This window comes from Xyrauchen texanus, chromosome 4 (assembly GCF_025860055.1).
Source record: "Xyrauchen texanus isolate HMW12.3.18 chromosome 4, RBS_HiC_50CHRs, whole genome shotgun sequence".
NCBI lineage: Eukaryota > Metazoa > Chordata > Actinopteri > Cypriniformes > Catostomidae > Xyrauchen > Xyrauchen texanus.
Window position 1 is genome coordinate 2,824,346 of NC_068279.1, and position 24,633 is coordinate 2,848,978.

A 24,633-nucleotide genomic window follows, 5' to 3' on the forward strand; every position below is an offset into this window, starting at 1 on the left:
TAAATGTATTCCGCCATCTAGTGTTCATGCAGCGCATTACAGTTAGAATAAATGTATTCCGCCATCTAGTGTTCATGCAGCGCATTACAGTCATAATATTTTTCTCCAATCAGTTGTTTTAATTAAATTCAATTTTTTTTTTATGCCTATATTTGTTATATAGACTTTGTTTGTGAGGAAGGCAGCGTTTATTGTGAAATTTTAGCCGTTATCTAATTTCTTTGTCATGTGGTTTGAACTCTTTCTTTGGTTTCCCAGCAACCAAGAGACAGTTTTAATGCACTGACAACAAACACTGTTTTACAGCACTTTGACACTTTAAGTATTTATCTGATCTTATGGAGGACAGGTGAGTGTTGTTTTATACTTTCAAAACCTCCTAAACGCACAATCATACAGGAGAATTTAATTTCCTCCAATATGACATGCAAAATTATTATTTCAGGTTTAGAATGGAGAGGTACAAGAATTGTGCCAGAAGTATTCAAGCATACTGGAGATCATACAGAGACAGAAGGCTCTTCAAACAGCTTGTGAATACTGTGCGCTCATTTGTAAGTTACTAAAATGACATTGACTCATTTTCACTAGAAAACAAATCTCATTATGTCCATTGCTAACTCAGTGGGATGCTCTTTTTCAATTTTTTCCCCTTTTAAAGAATACTCCAGTTAGATGTATTTATATAGCAAATTTTTTTTTGTGCAATATTTATTTATTTATTTTTTATCTAGTGGTCTGTGTATTACAGGAACATTGTCTGGCACCAGCCGTTCTGCGACAACTCAGTCCGAAAGAAGCTGAACTGCTGAACGACCCCAGCCTAAAGTGCAAGCTCAGATTCAGGTTGGTTTTCAACAATATATTTTCTACAGCATTTGTTAATCTGTATTCATATTAGTTAATAAAATGCAATTGTTCATTGTTAGTATATGTTATCCGTTTGGCAAAGTTGATTACTTGCTATAATGCTTGGAACAACATGGGTTGTTAAAGCCTATATTGCTTGTCATGCTTGTATGAATTCAACAATACTCATGTTTCAAATTGCAATGTACCAGCATTGTCAGGGGAAGTCACTTTGACATGTTTGCACATTTTTATGACTTCTGAAATTGACTGTTATATTGCATTTTTAAGTTTATTATTTTCATGTTTAATAAAGTAGATTTTATCCCCATCATTATTGAATCCTTGTTTAAGGTTTATAATTTACTGTGTTATTGTGCGCATTCATAGACATACTATTGTAGTATTACGGTTCACTTGCATTATCAACTGAGGCTGTACAATATCATATAAAAATAACAAAGCCTTCCATTTAACTCATATCATGAGTATCACCTATTTTCCAGTGCAAAATGTATATCAACATATGTAACATTATATCAACATGAAAATAGCACGCTATGACTCCGGCTCTGAATATCTCCAAACATGATCACACACACACACACACACACACACACACACACACACACAGGAAAATCTCAAATCATGAGATTCCTCCACCAGAAGAGTCACGACTGACGTGAAGTGTTTTTCCGCAAATTGCCTGCAGTTTTACGTTTCAACCACAGATGTCGCTAGAGAGCTCAAAGTTACATAATGCAGCTTTAACTAATGTCAACTTCTTGTAAAGTTTTACTGATAAAAGATACTTCTAAGAATACCCACACACACTGTATTGTTACGTCCCGAGATATGATCCCGGACAAGCCCCCAATTGCTACGTCCCAAAATAATTCGGAATAAACGGACGCAACAATGATACAGTTTAAAGAGTATTAGTCTCCGCCCTGCCACAGCACCACAAGTAAATCAATTGCTGTCCAGGTCTTTATTTACAGTTAAAGAAATAAGGACAAGGTATCGTAAATAAACAAGAAAAGGGAAGCAATGGCTTCAGGAGTGGGCAAGGCTTATTAAAAGCTACATAGAAAAGACCAAATAAAAAAATATAACACAATTATACTCTAGCTCCCTTCCTGGCCCCAAAACAGGAGAAAACAGAGCACAACAAAAATGGCACCCACCTCCCTACAGCTTCCAAATAGACATCAATGTACTGTACAAACTATATAAACTATTAATATGTACTGTATCAACTATATATATATTCTATATTTTGTATACACTATATAATATATATATATATGTATATATATATATATATATATATATATATATATATATATATATATATATATATATATATATATATATATATATATATACTGCATGTACTTTATAAACTATATAAAATATTTACATATATACTCTGTATTTTGCATCATCTCTATATACTGTACTGTACACTACAAGTCAGCATAACATTTTCTATTTGATTTTATGTAGATTTTATGTTGATCATGATTGTAAAAATCTTTGGATCTAAAGGCTTATGCTTAAATGGTTTAAATTTGTTTTGCAGACAAATTAAAATTTCACCTTCATTTCTAAAAATTTTGATTAATTCGAGTGGACTTTTTTTTTATGACTACTACTATTACAAAATTATAGTAATAATGAACAATGTGTAGGTGTGTCATCGCTTTTTCATTTTTATATACAGTATATATCAAAATATTTGATGTGTTTATGTTCTTAGGTTTGCAGGCCCTCGGTTTCCACCATCACTTGTGTTCAAAATATTCCGCACTGGCATTGGAGGACATTATCTGTCTGGCAAAACACTATTCACTCCCTCCAGCCAGGTCAAAAACATCGACCTGCTTGGATCATATCTGTTTAAAAAAACTCTAAAAAGCAAGATAATAAAATGACATGCATTTCAGTTTTGAACTGAGCGTGTATCTAAATCAACAGGCCACAGCAGACACCTGCAGAATGATGGGGAACAGGACATTTCTGGAGATCATTGCAGAAGATGACATTCACAGGAAGAACACAATGATCGCTGAACCACAAGATGTGATGTGCATGAGAGACTATATGCAGGTGGAAGCAAAACACAACCCATTTCCATTTGTGAATGTGATTGTATGGAGTGGGCTTGTATTTGTAACAAGGTTCCCACAATTTTTGACCACTGATATTTCTAGTCATTCATGATTACCGAGTAAGGATGTTTTCTTTGTAAGATTGCACTCACAAAGAACAGTTTCTGTCCAATGAAATTATTTTTAGAGTTGAGATTTCCATCACCTTTCCATCACAAAAATGTCATCATATTTCCAGGTTTTCTGTAATATTCAGTGTTGCCCATTGTACTGTCTTTATCCCACTCAGTATTCCAGTCACCTGGACGAACTTCCGGCATGTTTCGGGGGCAGGGAAAATGGTTGGAGGTTTCTGTCTTTGAAGGTGCTGTCTCGGGAGGGTGCTGTAGGTCAGCTGAAGAAGGTGCTGCCATTTGGACATATTGCGGTCTCTAGTTTTCCCAGACAACATCCGTCTCACAGGTTTGCAGCTGCATTTTTTCACTGGTCAGTAATGTGGTTAGAAACAGACATTAATGTATTGGCACATTTTCTGATGGTTCAGAAGGATTCTAATGAAATTTTCTGAAAGACAATAAACAAATAATTTCAAATAAGTCATTTTACCGATGAGGCCAATGATGATTTTTAAATCCATAGATGCATAATTCGAGAGACATTTTTATGCATGCATTCTAACTATTAACAAGGATGGAAGTGTTATAAACACAGTGGCTCTCAACTGGTGGGTCACAACCCAAAAATGGGTTGCAGGTCTGTTCTGATAGTGCCTGACGGATCTGGTGTTCAGAGCTCTTTAGCGCCGGTCAGAAGGCAACAGTTCAAATATGTAGTGGGATGGGTGATTGGGGTCCAGAGTGATTTTTCCAGCCCTTTTCCTCATTCTGGAAGTGTACAGGTCTTGAAGGGAGGGCAGGGGGCAACCAATAATCCTCTCAGCAGACCGAACTGTCCTTTGTAGTCTTCTGATGTCCGATTTCGTAGCTGAACCAAACCTAGACAGTTACTGAAGTGCAGAGGACAGACTCAATGACTGCTGAGTTGAACTAGATCAGCAGCACCTGCGACTTCCTCAACTGGCGAAGCAATGGAGTCAATGTGGGTCTCCCACTTCAGGACCTGTGAGATGGTAGTGCCAAGGAACATGAATGACTCCACTGGTGCCACAGTGCTGTAGAATGGTGAGCGGGGTTGATGCTGGGGTGTTCCTCCTAAAGTCCACAATAATCTCCACCGTTTAGAGCGTGTTCAGCTCAAGGTTGTTTTGACTGCACGAGACAGCCAGCTGTTCAACCTCCCTTCTGTATGCAGAGTCATCATCATCTCGGATGAGGCCGATGACAGTGGTGTCATCTGCAAACTTCAGGAGCTCATTGGTGTAGAGAGAGAAGAGTAGTGGGGAGAGCACACATCCCTGGGGGGCACCAGTGCTGTTCGTGCAGGTGCTGGAAGTGAATTTTCCCCTGTCAGAAAGCTGACAGATTTTCCCACTGACAGATGGGAAAGTCTGGGTCCACAAAAAGGATCCTTGCGTATGTCCTTGGTCTGTCCAGATGTTGCAGGATATGATGCAAACCCATGTTGATCGCATCATCCACAGACCTGTTTGCACAATAAGCAAATTGAAGGGAATCTAGAAACGGTCCAGTGATGTCCTTCAGGTGGGCCAACACCAGTCTCTCAAATTATTTCATGACCACAGATGTCAGGGCGACAGGTCCGTAGTCATAAAGGCCTGTGATTTTTGGTTTCATTGGGACAGGAATGATGATTGAGCGTTGTGTTGAAGATCTGTGTGAAGATGGGGGCCAGCTAGTTAGCATAGAATCTAAGACACATGGGTGAAACACCATCTGGGCCCTGCGCTTTCCTTATCTTTTGTTTTTGGAAGACATGGGACACCTCTTCTTCACAGATCTTAAGTGCAGGTTGAGTAGCAGGATGGGAGCAGCAGGAGGTGTTGATGTTTGTGAAGTGAAGGTCAGAGCGGGTGTGGGGTGTGAGATAGGGTCTTTCAAATCTACAGTAAAACACATTCAGGTCGTCAGCTAGTAGTTGGCCCACCACAGGGTTGGGGGCAGGAGTCCTGTAATTCGAAGATGTTTCATGCCACTCCACACTGATGCAGGGTCGTTTTGGATAGTTAAAAAAAAAGAAAAAAACGATAAATACATGAGTGTTTCTTCATCTTCAGGCACTTTTAGCAATGTGGATTTCTAGAAAGTAAATTCTTGTTCAAATATTTTTTACACTTTTTCACTAATTTCTTACATTTTTCAACAATTAACCATGTCCAACCGTGTCTGTACATGCATCACAGGAGATTTATGTCATTATATAATGTATTTTATTTTTGTTGAAAATCATGAAAATTCCCACCACTGTATCTCTTCCAGCACATCTCAAATTGTATTTAACCCTTGTTAAATGTTCTAACACATTTTGTGTTCCCGATCAAAAATGACCGGCCCACTATGATTGTTTATAAATCTCTCATATTGCATATAGTATTAACCCAAGATGTTGCATTTGATCTTTTCAACAACTTCTTTAATAGGATTTATGACAGGGTTTGTAATCCTTCCCAGTAATCTCGGGATTGTCCTGTCGACATTCTCAGGAGGGCATATGTTAAATGCCGATGTAAACATAGAGAGGGTGCGCAACGGCTAAACCCGTCCATGTAGCGCATGATCATCGATTGAAAACATTGTTTTGTGTGGTGGAAATGATGCCATGACTGTGGAAACATTTTAATTAAAACCAAAAATTTATAGAAATAATTTTGTCACAGTATATATTAAATTGGTTAGTTTATTTCACTCTTTGTTCAGATGATCAAAGTCTTAAATGTAATCATTTTTATTTTTATAATGGATTTTCATGATTTAGTATTGAAAGTCTGGGTCAGAAACAAGACTAATACAGTCAAATCTATACATAAAAGACATTTGAAAAGTCCATCCATCCATCTTCATCCGAAGCCGGGTCGCAGGGGCTGCTCCAGCAGGGGGCCCCAAACTTCCCTATCCCGAGCCACATTAACCAGCTCTGACTGGGGGACCCCAAGGTGTTCCCAGGCCAGTGTGGAGATGTAATCTCTCCACCTAATCCTGGGTCTTCCCCGAGGCCTCCTCCCAACTGGACGTGCCTGAAACACCTCCCTAGGGAGGCGGCCAGGGGGCATCCTTACCAGATGCCCAAACCACCTCAACTGACTCCTTTCGACACAAAGGAGCAGCGGCTCTACTCTGAGCTCCTCACAGATGACTGAGCTCCTCACCCTATCTCTAAGGGAGAAGCCCGCCACCCTTCTGAGGAAACCCATTTCGACCGCTTGTACTCGTGACCTAGTTCTTTCAGTCATGACCCAGCCTTCATGACCATAGGTGAGGGTAGGAACAAAAACTGACCGGTAGATCGAGAGCTTTGCCTTTCGGCTCAGCTCTCTTTTCGTGACAATGGTGCGATAGAGCGAGTGCAATACCGCCCCCGCTGCCCCGATTCTCCGGCCAACCTCCCGCTCCATTGTCCCCTCACTTGTGAACAAGACCCCGAGGTACTTGAACTCCTTCCCTACCTGGAGTACGCACTCCATCGGTTTCCTGCTGAGAACCATGACCTCAGATTTTTTGAAAAGTATTAAAAATAAATGATGAAGGCCTGGTAAAAAGTTTCCAAATCAGGTTTACTGTGACCTTCATATAATAAAAGAAAAGAAGCGAAAATCTGTTTAGTTTGAATTCAAATCAACCCCTGGTACATAAAAATGGACGGCCATATATACTGTAATTGCCAATGCTTGATGCACTTTTGTACAATTTTGTACTGTAAATTGTCACTTGATATGCAGTCCTTGAAGCAAGACCAGTTGAGACCCACTGGTATATAAACCATATTATATTAGAACACTGGAAATCTTTACTCAGCCTCCTGCATAGAGATGATTGCTCACCTGTTTCTGTAACTAGGCAGAGATGTGTTTTCTAACTCTTTTCATTCAACGCATGTGCTCAGCATTACCCGCTGCTCTGATGGATCATCACCGGTGGTTTCGGTCACCTCGAGACGGCGCTCTGCCCACGCTCAAAGCACTGCAGCTCGCAAGAGATGCCTCTACAACCTGGACAAAGCTGAGAGAGTATGTTCAACACAGCTGGACAGATACAAATATATTAGGGGGAAATTATATCTTAGGGCCTAAAATTAGTCACCATATTTAAACACCTATTGCTTTTTAATTGGTCTTGCAGCATGACAAATGAATAGCTTTTATACATGTTGTCTCTCAACTAATTTGAAGTGGCTGCATAACAAATAGAAAAGAAGGAGCAAAATAATGTTTAAAATAGTTTTTGATGGAGTCTAGAGTCTAGAACAACTTCCCAAATGGAAATGTATACAACTTAGACTTGAGCAAGAACATCAGATGATCACAAAGTCAGTATGCAGTATATGCACAAAGACCTTGCAATGCAACATTGAATTGACTATGAAACGCTGCTCGCTTTCCAATTCCAGGTGCTGGAAGAGAAGCAGGTGGACAACACTGAATAAATTCAGCATAAATAAACAGAACAGAACCGCTGAGAAATGGGACATCCAGATAGTTGTACCATCAGTTGAGACTGAAGACTGCGGTGACAGATCATCTGACTCTGAATGGGAGGAAGAGGCTGAGAAACTGTGCAACTGGTCAAAACAACTAGATATAGATGCTGTAGATGCACCCGAGTTGTATGGAGAACTGATCTTTTAGACTAGTAGAGGCCTTGGTTCAAGTTTGCAAATTCATTAAATAGCCAATACAAACCAGATGCAGTTGTGCATAATTCTGTTTAGTGTTCAATTAATCTGTGTCCAGTTTTGTAGCTGGATTTACAAGAGAATGAACTGCAGATTGAACCATAAAACAGGTTTTTATGCTAGCTCAGCCCAGGTGTAAATGCTGACATTTACCCTTTAATGCATATGTTACCAGTAGATTGATTTTCAGTGTCTCATATGCATGTACACATAGATATTATACATGCTATTTCTTACTTCAGGGTGGCACTGATGTTCCAGTGATCGACCTGATTTGCATTTGGCATGAAGAAGAAACGTGGAAGTAAACTATAGCAAGTTTAATGCATGAACAGTATGATTTGGCTATATTAATTTGGGTGTACTACTGAAATTATGTAAGATGTGCATCTATTTAGACTCAAAAACTGCCTGAGAAAATACATGTGTGTTATCTGTAGCTCAGTATGTGTTTTGGCAGCCTCATGACATTTCAGTGTGGACGTAATGAATCCTGTTCTATAGTTGTTGCATCCTCTCTTTGAAATATGAATCATGACAAAATAAATGTAAAAAATCTATTTCTCTGGTTGTCTTGAAAATGTTTTGAAAATCTGACACTAATTGGGCATTTTGTATATCCATTTGTGATAGATATACTGCCGGGTTGCTTAAGACCCGAGGTATGTGACAAAGTTTGGTGAAACACCCATGCATTTAAGGGTTAAAGCAAAAGGGGATTCAGTGGTTATTATTCAGTTAATGATGCATTGAATGAGAAAAATGCGAAATAGATTGATTTCACCAGTGGCATTGTCTCATTGTACATGATGGGGACATGAAAATGTAAACCTAACATGTGGCTTCTCATGAACACTCTTAAAGGGGGGAAAAAACTCTCTGTCTCATCAGTATCAATGATTGGGCTGCTTGATCATCAGTAGATCACTACTAAAATAGTTAAACATGTTCTGCTAGCTTTGGCACGGTCAATGGCTTTTGTCGGCCTTCCGCATTTTCCTGCGGCTCTGGCGCAGTGACGTGTCGCGCTGACGGCGGCCCGCGCGCTGGTGGAGCTGCTGCAGGCTGCAGCGCGTCTGTGTGTGGAGCTCCGCCCTCCCTGCGCACACCGCGGCCCGCCCAGCGTCCGCTAACTCCCGATCGAGCCCTGCCCGAGTCTGGGGAAACCCGACGGCCTGCCTGCCCTGGGAAAATCTGGAGGCCGCCGCGTGCGCTTATCTACGGTAAGCGCGCCGTTACAGATGAATCGGTTCGCCCGGGTTTTATCAGACGAGCCTATTGCACGTGCACGTGAGGCTTATGTTTCGTTATTGCATATTATATTGAATTATATTGTAGACGCGAGGCCTCGGATTGGCCGTCAGGGCCCAGGCCTTGAGCAGGCCACACTAAGGCCTTCTGCATTTGGGGAGGGTTATTGTTTATAAATTCCCTGCATGCATGCATGCATTCACGCACGCACGAGCTCGCGATATTAAACGCCTCTTTGTTTTTAAGGGGAGGGCGTGTGCTCGTTTATATGCATACGTTCTTATACGTGGGAATAAAATGCATGATTTATTATGTCTCAAAATGGCGCACAGGTTTTGTTGTAAGGGAAAGAGGGGAAATTATGGTCACAAGGCGCCATGTTTATGTCCGGTTTCAGGTGTTGAAATACGAGGAAATGTTGCCTGCTTTTATCCGCGCGCGGGGGGTGGGAGTGTTCGACGCGCGCTGCTACGCATTCCTTTCAAATGCATGCAGCTGCGAGGATTTACTGTTATGCATGAAGCATTAACACCATATGCTTCGCATCTAAATATGTTTTATGGTAAAGCTATGCATGCATTGCCTCGCTGTATACCACATTCCAAATGCACAACCTTATTAGTGCTTGTATGTATGTTGCATTAATGTCCTTTCCCCTCTGTTGTCGCAGTCATTTGCAAATTGAAGGGACACGCAATCCCTGAACGCGTCACTTACTTGATCATATTCACATCTATCTATCTATCTATCTATCTATCTATCTTTAAATGAATTGCGTGTTTATGTGATGACCACTTTTTGAAATCTGTCACATTGTTATGATCTGTATTTCATACAGCAAGTGCTGCAATGACTTTCTTCTGTTATTACATTTATTATGAGATAGCAGCCCTGTTATAATGGCTTACTTAATTTCTTCATATTTAAACACATCTGGACTTGTACCCTTTTTTGTTGCATAAGCAAATGATTTCTGGCTGGTTCTCTAGATGTATTTTTGTGTTATTAGTTGTGCCGTGGCAAATGAAGAATAAAGACGATGGATGAGGAGGTGACAAGGCTTGCACTCCGCTCCCAGGAGCCAAAGATAATACTGCACGGCTCAGGTAATGAATAAACCATAGTCATTTGTCTGATCTCTCTATGCTGACTATATACTTGGTATATAATACACATTCAGTGGGGAACTAGTAGCCATAGTCTACTATTTATTTTATCTTATATTTTTTACTAAATGTAATTTTTTTGCTTAATTGGTTATCGGTTATTTAATATCAAGTCTAACGGTGAGTTCTGTAATTTGTAGGTTGATTTCCCCAAAAGTTTTTACACAAAACATTGCTCTATGTTTGAGCATCCCTACCAGCCCTACACAGCAACATTGGCCAATGAGCACGAGTTTGGGGCGGGACTATTTGTTTGTCTGGCCAATCGCAGATGTGGGGAGTGTTTGGAAACCTGTGATAACAGTTGTTATTTTTGAAATTCTGTTTGATGACGCACATGCAAATGACTTCACATTTAATGTATTGTATGCATATATTACTCAACTTTTTATGTAACAGCTACTCGTTCTTAATTGAGAATTGTGTTGAATTGTTATACTGAACAGTTAGACATAATAAAGGTATTCTTTCTAATAAACAATTTGTTACTATTTAGATCATCGGTGCTACATATCGGGTATTAGAAATGTCAACATAAAAATAATTGGTATTGCATTGTTGTAAAACAAAAAACAAAAAATTCCTTGATCTCTTAACTAGTGGATAACAGTTCAGATTATGGATGCACAATCATGACAAAAATCATAATTATTTGAATTATTTGCCTCGATATTGTAATTGTGATTAGTTGTTGACCGATATATCGCTGAGGCAGATACATTTCTTGAAGGTGCCGAGAATCGCCTGCTTGCATGTGAAGCAATGGAGACATGTAAACGACCATTCACGGTTCATTTTGTTGTTACGCGTCATTGTGTTACTATATATACAACAATAGACCGGTGTGCAACACAGTGCCATTTAAATGGTCCGTATATCAGAGCCGTGGCAGATGCGTTTGAGCGCATAATGTTAAAGTGCTCATCTGTTTCATTCTCCCTCTCTCTCCTCAATAGTTCCCTGTAACTTTTAACTGTCTTGTCAAATGATAAAAAGGCTAATATCAATAAAACTAATATCATATACCATCTGCAAATATGCACAAATCTCATTTAAACAGATGTAATAAACCAACCTCACAAAACTTCAGCAGATCCGGGTCCTGTGGAACGCTCATAAATCTTCCTCTGAAGCATGTAAACAGCCTCTCCTCAACAGTTCCCTGTCACTGTTAAATTTCATTTCTAATGATAAAAGGCAAATATCAATAAAACTTCTATATCGTCTGCAAATATGCGCATATAAAAAGATGTAATTCAAGAAGCTCGTGAAAATCCAGCGGTTTCTTCCCGTTGAGCGCTCATCTAATATCTTCCTCTGAAACGCGTGTTCTATCAGCCAGATTTAAAACTTTAGGATTGGGAGAAAAAGATCCTCTGATTTGTGTCCTGGGTAGTTCACTACCACCCCTGGAGTCACGAGTTCGAATCTAGGGCGTGCTGAGTGACTCCAGCCAGGTCTCCTAAGCAACCAAAATGGCCCGGTTGCTAGGGAGGGTAAAGCCACATGGGATAACCTCCTCGTGGTCGCTGTAATTTGGTTCTCGGTCTCAGTGGGACACGTGGTGAGTTTTGCGTGGATGCTGCAGAGAATAGCGCGAAGCCTCCATGCACTACGTGACTAGAGATTGCTGCTCACGCTGGATCTGCACAAACGCGTGAGTGCAACTTCAAAGTAAAAGCGCTTAACGTGTGCTATGAGTAAATGTCTTATTGAACGATAAGGTATTTTAGAGGGGGAAAATTCACCGATTTCCGATATGGTGGCCGATACAGTTACTTTTTGAGCTGGAATGAAAACAGACATTTTCTATGTGGATTTTGCACCGATATGACTATGCAAAGGTACTTAGACGGCTGCTTTCTTAAACTAATATTTTTATCAAAGAATATTTGGCATTATTATTATACATTGTCCTCCAATTCTAGAAATTAACACTGAGGAAAATAAAGAATAAATAGCTAAATAAATATCAGTACTGTTTAGTATCAGTCAAATTCTGACTATTTTAATCCTGCCTGTCATTTAGAGGCAGGATGTAAATCAAGAAGCATTTACACCTGCCGAGATGAGAGAAAAACAGCGGCGTTATACAGTATTCTGCTATATAAGTTCAGAGGAAACATTTAACGGTGGAAAACTAGACTTTTAAATATTATATTTTATAAAAGCATGACTGGAATTGTTCGGTTGAAAGGGGTACCAAACTGAATCCTGAACAAAACCGTTTGGTGAATACTTGTTTACACATTGGCTTCCACTAAGCAATGAAAGTAGCTACGTGGTTAGCTAGTTAGCTATAAGCTCGTTGTCACGGAGAGTAAAAGATAGACCAGTATTGCATCTCACCAACTAGGTAACAACGTAGCTGCAAAAAGATGCTCTGATGTTTACGTTACTGACTGCACTGACAAACTATAGCTGGCTAACTTGGCAAACAGATGTGATAAACATGATGATTGTCAGGGACAGGGTTAACTTTATATTAGTTAAATTGAAAAGGGAAAATGATTGGGTCATTGTTTATTAACATTCCAGTATGTATTTCACAAACTAGTTAGCATCTTACCATGAAGACACTGCTTAACTCCGCCCTGTCTGCAGAGCCACCGTCAGCTCTGTAAACAGTGGAGTTGGAGCGCACTCTGCTGGAGAAACTACGCAATGACACCAATTCTAAAGCATTATTTTCTGCATTGTATGTTCTGGAAAAAGTTTTCATATCGGTAAACATATATCGGTACTAGTCGTTATATTATATCATGAATTGTACATTTGTGATCGAGCTTGTTTTGGCAGTTCAGCCATTCTCTCTCCGTCTCTGTGTTGTAGATGAGGGAGGTGTTGGTGAGGAGGAGTACGTGGTGGAGCTTCAGGAGACTGTCCTGGTGTCGGAGGTAGATGGGGAGGGCATCTCTGTTCAGGGCTTCTCCTCTGACGAGCTCGTCATCCAGGACGCAGTGGAGGACGTGGTTGCAGAGTATGTGCACTGTGATGACGACGAGGGTGTTGCCGTGGAGACCTGTGTGATGTCCTTGGAGGGTGAGGAGGAAGAGGAGGATGGTGTTGCCATGGCAGAGATGACCGAGGATGTTTTGGTGGCAGAGGGGAGGGAGCCGGACGGACTGGACCCAGAGCACGACTCCGACAGCTGCGGAGACTACCTGATGATCTCATGTAATTGAGTTCTTTATCCATTCATTTTTTCTCTTATTAATATTCATTCAGTATTTTTCTTTGAAACATGCTCACAAGACATAGTGATGTTCGATTTGTGAGTGAATCTTTCTCTCGAGTCGGTTTTTTTCAATGAATCGAAGTGTGGGAGTGTGGGAACAGTTCAAATAATGCGCTAAAACTCTGATACATTGTAGGATTGGTCATTTCAAGACATTTTGTTGTCATGTTGTCACTTTCTGTATCTTTTGTTTTTGACATCAACAACAAAAATAATATCACTTGATACATGCATTTATACTTTAAAACCATGAACAAAACTGTGCAAGATCAAAGAAAATGCGACCCAGGATATATTAAATACAGGTTATGTTTTTTTACTATGGTGGGTCGTCACTAGATGTGCAGTGGAAAATCTGGTTCGCGAAGCAAAACCAGTTGAGAACCACTGCTCAAATACATAATAAAACTAGCATTTATTGCGAATTTAGAATTTAAGTTCAAACTTTAACCTTTGAACCCGTTTTATTATGAAAAAATGAGCACTATGCATAAACGACAACAAATCAATTCAAACATTACAAAAAGAAACATTTGCACTTACACTTAGAAACAAAGCAACACAATCACTGTAAATAATAACAAAATTAATTTTCTTTTTGGGTGAACGATTCGTTGAAAAACATCATGCATTCACAGCACCAACCAATTCGTCGGGTTGTCATGAGCAATGGTTCACTGTTCCCCACGGCAGGCAAAGGCACAAAGGAAAATCAAATTGCAATATTCGATTATTTTCTAATATGTAATCGAGTACTCATGCACATCCCTAATATATTCATAATGCATCAGTAATCTGTCTTTCTCTTTAGTGGATGATGCAGGTAAGATGGTGTCGGGTGATGGAGACGAGGTGACGGTGGAGGGGGCAATAGATGATCAGGAGGTGGAGAAAGATGAAGATGGACAGGAAGTTATTAAAGTTTACATCTTCAAAGCAGACTCTGGAGAGGATGATCTTGGTGAGTGTGCCAAGATTACTAAGTGTTTGTTATAGTATCTATCACGTGCAGTATACAGTTTATAGTATATATATATATATATATATATATATATATATATATATATATATATATATATATATATATATCTGAAATTAGTATCCTGCACATAATTAAAAGTCAATTTGGCATTCCATAGTATGTGTACTATGTAGGCTGCCTCTCGCTTAAAGGAAAATGTATGGGGATGTAATATAATTTAGGCCTGATTGTCTAATACCTGTGTGTGTGTGTGTGTGTGTGTGTGTGTGTGTGTGTGTGTGTGTGTGTGTGTGTGTGTGTGTGTGTAGGGGAGACGGTGGACCTCGGTGAGAGTGAAAGTGAGGCAGTAGCTCTGGCTGAGCCGGTGGTTCGACCGCTACGAGAGAAGATGGTCTATATGTCTGTGGGAGATGGTCACCATACACAAACTGATGGTGAATAAACGGTTTATCAAGCAGTTAAAACTGCTTATCATTCCTGTGTCTGGAGCTCAAATACTTTTATGTAACCAGTTAAAGGGTTAGTTCATCTAAAAATCAAAATTCTGTCATCATTTACTCACATTCATGTCGTTCCAAACATCTATGAATGTCATAATTTTTTGGAACACAGAAGGAGATTTTTGAAGAATGTTGATGCTTGAGACAACCCATAGTTGATTTTGCAGATACCCAAAATCCCAAATATAACCAGAGAATTTGGGGCAATTATAAGATTGGTCACATGGGACTTTTTCTTTAATCAAGCCAGAAATTACAGAGATTTGGCTCCATTACAATGCCTATAGATTCACCAGATGAAGAGTTTTGTATGTATAATTTTCACCAGATAAGGTTTATTGATTGAGGAATAAAAATTAAAAAAAATTAGGGGAAATAATTCAAATCAAATATCAGCAACTATCGGCAAAGGGTTTTTCCAGATAACCGAAAAAAGCAACTATAGGTACCGATTAATCGGCAAAACCGATATATCGGTCTTCCTCTAGTTGACACTGCCTCCCATACAATGAAAGCATAAGCAGTAAAAGCATAATTGTAAGTAGTCCATTCAACTAAATGCCACAATGTCCCAAATCTTCTGAAGACAGACAAACGTTTTGAAGACTGAAAATTAAAATGAAAGTCATTTTCTAAATGATTTTCATCAATTTTTTAATGTTTAGGGTCATTGATGTCAAACCTGGTGTGTCGCATCTTAATGTGGTGAATATGTGCATGTGATAATTTGATTTGTAAGCTGCGCTTGGGCTGCTCGATATGGCCAAAATATCTTTTATAAATATTTGTTTTCATATTGTTCGATATTAATATTTATCACAATATACATTTCATACTATTAATAGGGGAGGAAATGCATTCCACATGTGTGTTAGACCTAAAGAATGAATTAAACATAACTTGTCCGTTTAGTCCACAGGGAAAGCTACATTTTTAGTTTGAAGTTTAAGGAGTATACGTGGTTTAGGATTAATCTTACATAAAGTGTGTGACCTCTTTTTGCCTCAATTTCATAATCTTTCATAATCATTCTTTTTTAAGTTTCCAACAATGTTCTTCCTGGTTTTGGCCTGACGCGCAGCAGCTATGTAACGTGTACATGACGTAAATACTCTAGACTAAAAGTCATCACGTAAGGAAAAATATACAGTCAGCCGGATGTTAACGGAAAATAAACCCAACAGGGTGATCAGGACCCTGACGCGGTTATTTTCCAATAACAACCATATTACTATACATTATCCTGCTTATTACATGGATAATAACCAAGATATACATATATGACATCAAGTATTGATTTTTGTTGAAATTATGTGAGAAGAAATAAATCTCTCAACAGCTAAAATCGACCTTCAGTTTGCTTCGGAGATCTGTCTGTGTTTATGTTGTAATTAATGAAGTTCTGACTGCTCAATATGCATCTTATTACAAGACTGCTTGCCAGATAAATAAATAAATGCACATGAAACATTGATTTAAATTAGAATTATTTTATCTCTGCTTACTTGCAAAGATCACACAGTAATCTGAGAAGTAGTAAAGATGGCTCAGATACCCAAATGTGCAGACGGATATGAGGATGTGCAGTTGTTACTGAGAAATATCAGACCACTAGATGGCGCCATTGACCAGTCAGTATCATAGTATTCCAGAGAGTCCACTGAAAGAACTTATTGCCTTTTTAAAAAAAATATTGCAGATTTAACAGTGCTTTGGATCATGAAAACACATTTAACTAACACATAAACAGCAATGGTGTTGATGTCGGAGTTGTTGTTGTGCTCAGTCGAAAGATTTATTGCATTGACAGTGCTGTTCAATACACAATGATATCATAGAAGCCGAATATCTAGCTGCATTACTACCTAGCCTAATTACTGGTTTACATGACAGCAGGGCTAGGTAGCCGCTAGCCAGCTAATACTTCTGTACTGACTCAGTTAGCTAGTTGTTGTTTGGTCTGTTCCTCATACAAAGCTATCCTACATTATGACTTTAAGATGCTTATATGCTGCTCAAAGTGCTTTATGCTTTTATGTGCTGCTAAGGATTTTTATCCAAAGCGACACAAGCAATTCATCATACAAAATAATACACACTTAGTGTACAGTATATGTAAACCAGTATTTGCCACTTGCTTATGTTTAGGTCAAGTGGTCTGAGCATCAAAGTTTGACATGTTTTGTGTGCAGGAGGGTCTAAGCTGTCTGATGAAGTGTACATGGAGGTGGTGGTCGGAGGGGAGGAGCCAGTGCCTCATGACAGACCGTATGAAAGCACGGCACTGAGCAAGGAATTCATGCCTGTAGCGTGGGCTGCTGCATACGGTCAGGACGCTCTACCGACACAACTACATACAAAATTAATAATGATGTAGTATGTAATATATATTTATTGAGGTTTTGTATGATGAAGATATGAAGTTGGAGACACGATGTGCTGGTGGGGTACATTTAAAATAGTCAAATTTTTCTTTGCATGCCCTCTCTTTAACAAAATATGCATCGATGCATACAAATGTGGATAAGTATTGTCAATGACGTAAGATTTAGATATTTTGAATTTTGCAAATGCCGATAACTAAGGTGGTGGAAAAGGCAGATAACCATTTAATCGGCCGGTAGTTTTTAAAATGTAATACATTTCCAAATATTTCCTTACTATGACGGCACAGACATTGAGGCTGCAAGAGTATAAAATAAATAAAATCCCAGCAATTTATTGTGCATCCCAAATCCCAATAATAACCACAAACAAATTACGATTTTGTGCATAACACAGGACATTTAACTATAAACGAGAACGGTATACACTTACTTATTTTGAAATGATGGAGACTTGGCTCCATTACAATCCTCTTTATTTAAGTATTTACCTAATTAAGCTATTTATAGCTTACATTCACTAGATTAAAACTATTAGCAATTTATGGCATAGATTGTTGCCGATAACCGTTAGTTCCAAAAAGCCACTATCGGCTTTTGAGCGGAATCGTAAACGCCTCTGATTGGCCATTGTGTTCACGCGCTCATCGGATATGTCTGTGATTGGCTTCAACGCACGGGAGCGTTTGAAAGTTTTTTTTAAAAACGGGAGTGGGAGCTTTGGAAAGCACAAGCAGCCGTCTATCAGCGGACCGGTCCTGCTTTCAAACGCTCCCGTGTGTATCTGTGCAAGCGCTCGGTGAAGAGCGTCATTGATGTATATTTACAACATGTTTTTGAAGCGCTGAACATTGTAGCCAATCACAGACATATCCGATGAGCGCGTGAACACAATGGCCAATCAGAGGTGTTTACGATTCCGCTCAACAGCGCTCAAAGCGTCACATTTTTTACATTTCAGTATCGACTTGGTACCGAAGTCGGTACTTTAGACAACACTACCTCTAACATCAAGATAGTACGAGTGGTCAGTGATTGTTTTTATTTCACCTCTAGAGGCCGCTGTTATACTGTAGAATGAACACAGAGATAAAAAAAAATAAGATCTGCAATGCCGATAACCGATAGTTCCAAAAAAGCTTTATCGGCACAGATTAATCGGTAGCCTCTAACCGATATATCGCTCGCCTCTAACCGATATATCGCTCTACCTGAAGTCCAGAGAACAGTTTAATAAATACAAATGACCCACTGCATGCACATTTTAAATTATCTAAATACTATTACTCAAATGCAAATGCTGGAAAACACCAGGAACACTGTCATTCCGTAGTAATTGCGTTCTAGAGATAGATGTAAGACTTAGTGTAGGGTCACTTATTCAATTTCTAATAATAATGCATATAAAAATATTTTCCAGGGGTCTGTGATTTCTGCAGACTTTGCAGATCGAACTGGTTATAAAATGTATCCTAAATTTAAGTGCAAAGTTATTAATGTAAACATTTACATGTTTTATGGACAGTGATGTTCGCCTTTGATCGAGCTATGTGTGCTTAGACCTAGAAACATTGGGTTGCAGAAGTATAAACAGATATTCTCAAAGTATCAATGGAGAAGGAAAATGCTTCATCTAGGGTTCACTTTTATGTTTTGATCCTCTTTAAAACAATTGATTCATTCTTTTGATGTTGTTTAGTTTTGAAGCCGAATCCGATATTCATCAAGATGTTTCTTCCTCATTTGTATTATATTCATTATTTTTATGATATTTCGGTGCTAATAGGATGTTTACCAATATTATTTATTTTCAATACCACCGTAAACTCAACATGCATTGTAGGGCCAGTCGTGAGCAGTCAAATATTCTCGTATGTCTTCCATAATCAGGCGCGGATGATCATGAGGGCTGTGAGAATCGTAACGGTGCAGCAAGTGCGTTACTGCACATCGACGAGTCGGATGGACTGGACAAACTTAGCCGGCAGCACGGCAAAAACAAGAGGCGAGCTGAACCCCGACAGGTCCAGACAGGTACTACTGCACCACACCATCACCTGTCGGATGTTGTTTAAAAATTGTATGTTGTAGTGTTGCATACTGAGCATTACAGGAAATTGATTAGGTTATGGACAATTCTGATTATTGGTTGACCAATATGGGTTGTTTAATGGCTGATACCAGTATCTAGAGAGGAGCCTAGCCGGAACAATGTAGATATACAGTACAGTTTAATTCTAGCCTATAAATTGTACACAAAATTGCTGAAGTTAAATGACCACTCATTTGAATAAATACTCAATTCATTCAATATTAGGGATGGTAGATTTAGGATCTGAATTTTGGAATTGACCAACTTTGTTAAATCCGGTCCCAGTGTCGTTCAGTGCTAATCATCTCAAAAGGTCAAAAAATCTGCAGATATATTAGCCTGCGATTGACCAGTAATTCAGCCAGGTCCGTATGAGATTATCACCATTTTGATCATATTAATGTGGTGCTATAACGGTTTGCTTGGTCAAGTTACAGAATTGCTAGCTCTAAAATGGTATGTCTTAAATCTATCGACGGCTTTATCAACAATAAATGTTAATAAATTAATAATAAATTAATTGACGTTATTTTATATGGATGATGCAGTTTTAATGTAAGTATATAATGTGTAAAATAAATGTTCGTTGAGTATGACTTTATTATGGCATTATATCAGCCACGCTATACTCGTCTTTTTCTTTTTATCTTAAATTCCTTTTCTGTCTTCTCTCATTTATCACTGTATTTAGCGATCATCATTGGTCCGTATGGACAGCCTTTGACGGTCTATCCCTGCATGCTGTGCGGAAAGAAATTCAAGTCTCGCGGCTTCCTGAAGCGTCATACTCGCAACCACCACCAAGAAGTTTTGACCCGCAAGAAGTACCAGTGCACCGACTGCGACTTCACCACCAACAAAAAAGCCAGTCTGCACAACCACATGGAGGTCCACGCGCTCAGCAACAAAGCTCCTTTCGAGTGCGAGACCTGCGGCAAAGAGTTCCACCAGCAGGCGGCGCTGTTTTCCCACCGTCTTCAACACCATCATCGCGAACAGAAATCACCGACGGCCATTGCGGCACCAATCCCTCCCCCTGCTGCAACCAAGATGTACAAATGCAAGTTTTGCGATTATGAGACTGCCGAACAAGGCCTGCTCAATCGCCACCTACTGGCCGTACACAGTAAGAGCTTCCCGCACATCTGCGTGGAATGCGGCAAAGGTTTCCGGCATCCATCAGAGTTGAAGAAACACATGCGGACGCACACCGGCGAGAAACCGTACTCCTGCATGTATTGCGATTACAAATCCGCCGACTCGTCCAACCTCAAGATGCACGTGAAAACGAAACACAGTCGCGAGCTGCCGTTCCGCTGCGAGCGTTGCAGCCAGACCTTTAGCGAGGAGGAGGAGTTGACGCAGCACGCGGCGACGCATGAAGACGCACGAGGGCACCAATGCAGCCACTGCGACCATCGCAGTTCCAATTCGAGCGACCTTAAACGGCACGTTATTTCCGTGCACACTAAAGACTACCCACACAAATGTGCCATTTGCGGAAAAGGCTTCCACCGGCCGTCCGAACTCAAGAAACACTCGGCGTCGCACAAAGCGAAGAAGCTACACCAGTGTCGCCACTGCAACTTCAAGATCGCAGACCCTTTCGTACTTAGTCGCCACATCTTGTCAGTACACACCAAGGAACAACAACAAATGCAGCAACAGCCAACTTCTCCATCACCGATTACGCAAGCACAGGAGCCATTGGCAGAAAAGAGCGCCCCCAAGAGGACTATAGGGGCAGCGCAATTAGCAGCGGTTGGTGCCGCGGTAAAGAAAGCAGGTGGAGGGGCAGGCAAGGGCCCGCGGGAAAGGAGGGTGTATCAGTGTCAGTATTGCGACTATAGCACGGGCGACGCATCTGGCTTCAAAAGACACGTGATTTCTATCCATACTAAAGATTACCCTCACCGCTGTCAGTACTGCTCTAAGGGCTTCCGTAGACCTTCTGAGAAAAATCAGCACATTACGAGGCACCATAAAGACATGGCGCCAGCAGAATGAGTGTGAAGAAGCCCTTTGCCCCTCCTCTTCCTCATCTTTGTCCATACGTCACTCACTTCCGTAAAGACACTAATCAACCAGTGATTCAAAAGCACGCCATCCCTCGTATTGGCAACCTCTGCACAGGCATTCATTTTGAAGACTTGTCATGCATTGCAATGTGTGTATATTTGTGTGTGTACGTTGTTGTGTCTTTATGAGAGAGTGAATATGAAATGTCTCGTGAAATAGAACACATTTTTGCATCTTAATGGCCATTTTCGTGGTCTTCTGCGTTAAAGGAATACTAGTTCACCCCAAACTGATTTATGCACCCTCATGTCATTCCAAAGCTGTCAGTGTTTTTTCAGTTGAACACGAAAGTAGAAATGTTTTAAGCGTTTTTAATCGTTTCGCCGCTCTTTTCCATATACATACATCCGTCAAGCTCCAAAAAGGATAAAAACACCATATAAATGACCAATACAGCTTGTGTGCTATATTCCATGTCTTCTGAAGCCGTGTGATAGCTTTAAGTCATTATGCATTGATAATCGTTCCTGTCCGGATTAAAAAGTTGCATGTTGATGTCATCGACTACGTGTGCAAGTAACCGAACAAGATGCTTAATTTTTTTTAATCCTGGATGCAAACACGGGAAAACGTGAGCTCGCCGGAGGGAACAATAGTATCCAGCTGCAGACCCGCAGCACCACCAGTTTCAGAACCCCAGCGCCAGAACCTGAAGTGAGGGGCGGAGCTTACGTTCGAAACTGAGTAGCGCCACCTAACGTTTTGGAGCGTAGTTTGCTTTTATTACAAACGAAACATCATACTTTATACATATGTTATAATGATACATTAAGGTACAGTACAATAAGCATTTTAAAACATTGATCTTGTGTAATATAATTGTATAATGTTATCCGTTTCATTGTATTATGAGAGTTACTTCCTGATCATGATGGTGAAAAATAATGCTTGAAACTTAATGGGCATTTTATATAAAATATACTTTATTTCACAAGAACATGTGCAGCATGCATTTTTCTTTATGTAAAATAAAACATGTCAAAAAACTAAAAAAGAGAGAAAATTCAGCATCATTTTAAAAGAAACAATAAAAATATATACAACAAATGACCAATTCACCCCTAGGCCCATTTTATTATCATGACAATCCTGTATAAATTAAACTTAAAATGTATCAAATGAGGAATTCACTCTCAGGCCCATTTTGTCCTTACATTCTTGCAAAAATAACTCCATGTCATCCCTGAACACAAAATGAAATAGAAAGGGCTCTCTGGAAGCTTCTGACTGTTCCAGGAGATTGTTGCGGGCCTTTTCCTTGTGGTCTTCATTCATTCGAAATGTCTCTACAAGAGATGAAAGCACCACACAATAATCTCAACGTAAAATAAAACCTCAACTATAAGGTAACATTAACTCACAAACATTGCATATAACAGAGGAACGTGGAACAAACACTTTAACACCTTCACAAGATGTCTTCAGAACGTCACCGTAAGGCTCATTTACAACACGCAAAAATGTATCGAACCATCCGTAGAATTTTTTTTAATACAATAAAGTATGACAACATATTCAAGCTTCATTAAGATGATAAAGTTATGCACAAATTAAATATTTAGCAGATAAACGCTGAACTTAATATATGCGATAATTTTTCACCACATGATGTCAAAAACGTTAGACAACGTTACACAACTCACCATGCTCTCCGCCATGCTTGTCTCATTTTCAATAACTCCGCCCCTCACTTCAGGTTCTGGCGCTGGGGTTCTGAAACTGGTGGTGCTGCGGGTCTGCAGCTGGATATGTCTCGGAGGGAAAGATTATCAGTGAATAACATCAGTTTTGGTCTTTTCCTCACACAAAGCTAATGTATGCTTTGACTACTTTAACGGTGCCAGGATATTCCTCTAACATTTAACTTTTTGTGTTCCACTGAAGAAAATCATACGTGTTTGGAACGACATGAGGGTGAGTAAATGATTACAGAATTTTCATTTTTGGATGAACCATTCCTTTAACTTGGGTTAATGGATGCGTGTAATTGTTTTATGTCTTTTTATCAACGCATTTCAGTTTGTTTTTGTACAAATGAACAACGTTTGGAATCGGCCTCTGGGATCAGGTGCGATATTTCTGAAGCATTTCAGATGCATATTGCGAATGCATTTAGTTTGTCATCTCAAATGAGTTGGAACAGGGGCAGTCTGACCCTAACTCTCTAAAATGATTTTTGAATATAGGTATATGTGACAGATGTCTTGCAATTTAACGGCATGTCCGTCGGGTTGATTGGCGTCCTTGTGGGTAAATTGGAATGTTATAAATCAGGTAATGCCTTAAGTCTCTGCTATAATTATAAGAAAGCTCGAGTTCTGCGGTAACAAAGGAAGGATTTTAATGTTTGAAGAATTGTCTGATAATGCAAAGGTAATTGTTTTCTAATGTTGTAAGTTGATTTAAATCCATTGCACATAAAGAGTGGCTGTATGGGATCATGCATTTAAAAAAAAATAGAAATATTTTAGGATTTTTGCATTTTAATTTCATAACAAAATTCCATCAAATTAAATTGAGTAATCTTTAAAAAAATAAATAAAATTAAAATAATATATATATATATATATATATATATATATATATATAAAATAAAAAAACACAATTTAATTTAATGGAATTTCATAATATTGAAATTGTAAATCTAAAAAATAGACTAAAATATTTTTTGAGTGTAGAAATTACTAAGTGGTTCATCTCACTAAAGCTGCTTGGAATGTGTCTGGGCCGTTCAAATTTTACCCCAAAATCACAATAAAGAAATGCGATTCTTTTTTTTTCTTTTTTTTGCTCAATTAAAATAAAGCCTCAATTTTTTTGTTTTACATTATTTTCATGACAATTATGCAGATTTTCTCCCAAGATTCTCATCATCATAATGCAGTTCTGACATTCTCATGACAATGTATAAATAATAATAATATAATAATTTTTTTTTTAGAATTACAGTAAAGTATTTATACATCATGTTAGTAGTAGTTCTACTACATTTCATTCATGCAAATTTAAATAATAGTAAAAAAAAGTTTAGTAAATACAATTAATGGTACTGTAATTACTGTTACCATTGAAAATAACAGCAATTATTTAAAAAATATAAAATATCCAGATGCTAATTTTATGATGCTATATATATAAATATTTAAATATATGATTTTGGGGTAAAATGCGA

General features: G+C 39.0%; 2 protein-coding genes across 2 annotated transcripts; both read left to right on the plus strand.

Annotated features, from left to right (window-relative positions):
* Positions 1-274: 274 nt before the first annotated feature.
* On the plus strand, positions 275-8,246 carry c4hxorf58 (chromosome 4 CXorf58 homolog). The gene is made up of 8 exons (XM_052125957.1): positions 275-349; positions 446-554; positions 752-846; positions 2,612-2,717; positions 2,830-2,961; positions 3,253-3,425; positions 6,981-7,104; positions 7,485-8,246. Exons 1-8 carry the CDS (start codon positions 339-341, stop codon positions 7,518-7,520), a joined length of 786 nt encoding a protein of 261 aa, XP_051981917.1. The 5' UTR covers positions 275-338; the 3' UTR covers positions 7,521-8,246.
* Positions 8,247-8,814: 568 nt separating this feature from the next.
* LOC127643220 (zinc finger Y-chromosomal protein 1) lies at positions 8,815-23,979 on the plus strand. The gene is made up of 8 exons (XM_052125860.1): positions 8,815-8,992; positions 10,030-10,126; positions 13,019-13,363; positions 14,236-14,385; positions 14,715-14,840; positions 17,099-17,233; positions 19,181-19,324; positions 20,074-23,979. Exons 2-8 carry the CDS (start codon positions 10,060-10,062, stop codon positions 21,387-21,389), a joined length of 2,283 nt encoding a protein of 760 aa, XP_051981820.1. The 5' UTR covers positions 8,815-8,992; positions 10,030-10,059; the 3' UTR covers positions 21,390-23,979.
* The last annotated feature ends 654 nt before the right edge of the window (positions 23,980-24,633 follow it).

Coding starts and splice junctions, on each gene's coding strand:
- c4hxorf58 (XM_052125957.1), top strand. Junction 847..2,611: donor AAGTGCAAGCTCAGATTCAG/GTTGGTTTTCAA, acceptor TTATGTTCTTAG/GTTTGCAGGCCCTCGGTTTC. Junction 7,105..7,484: donor ACCTGGACAAAGCTGAGAGA/GTATGTTCAACA, acceptor TTCCAATTCCAG/GTGCTGGAAGAGAAGCAGGT.
- LOC127643220 (XM_052125860.1), top strand. CDS start 10,060: ATGGATGAGGAGGTGACAAGGCTTGCACTCCGCTCCCAGGAGCCAAAG. Junction 14,841..17,098: donor TCACCATACACAAACTGATG/GTGAATAAACGG, acceptor TTTTGTGTGCAG/GAGGGTCTAAGCTGTCTGAT. Junction 19,325..20,073: donor ACCCCGACAGGTCCAGACAG/GTACTACTGCAC, acceptor CACTGTATTTAG/CGATCATCATTGGTCCGTAT.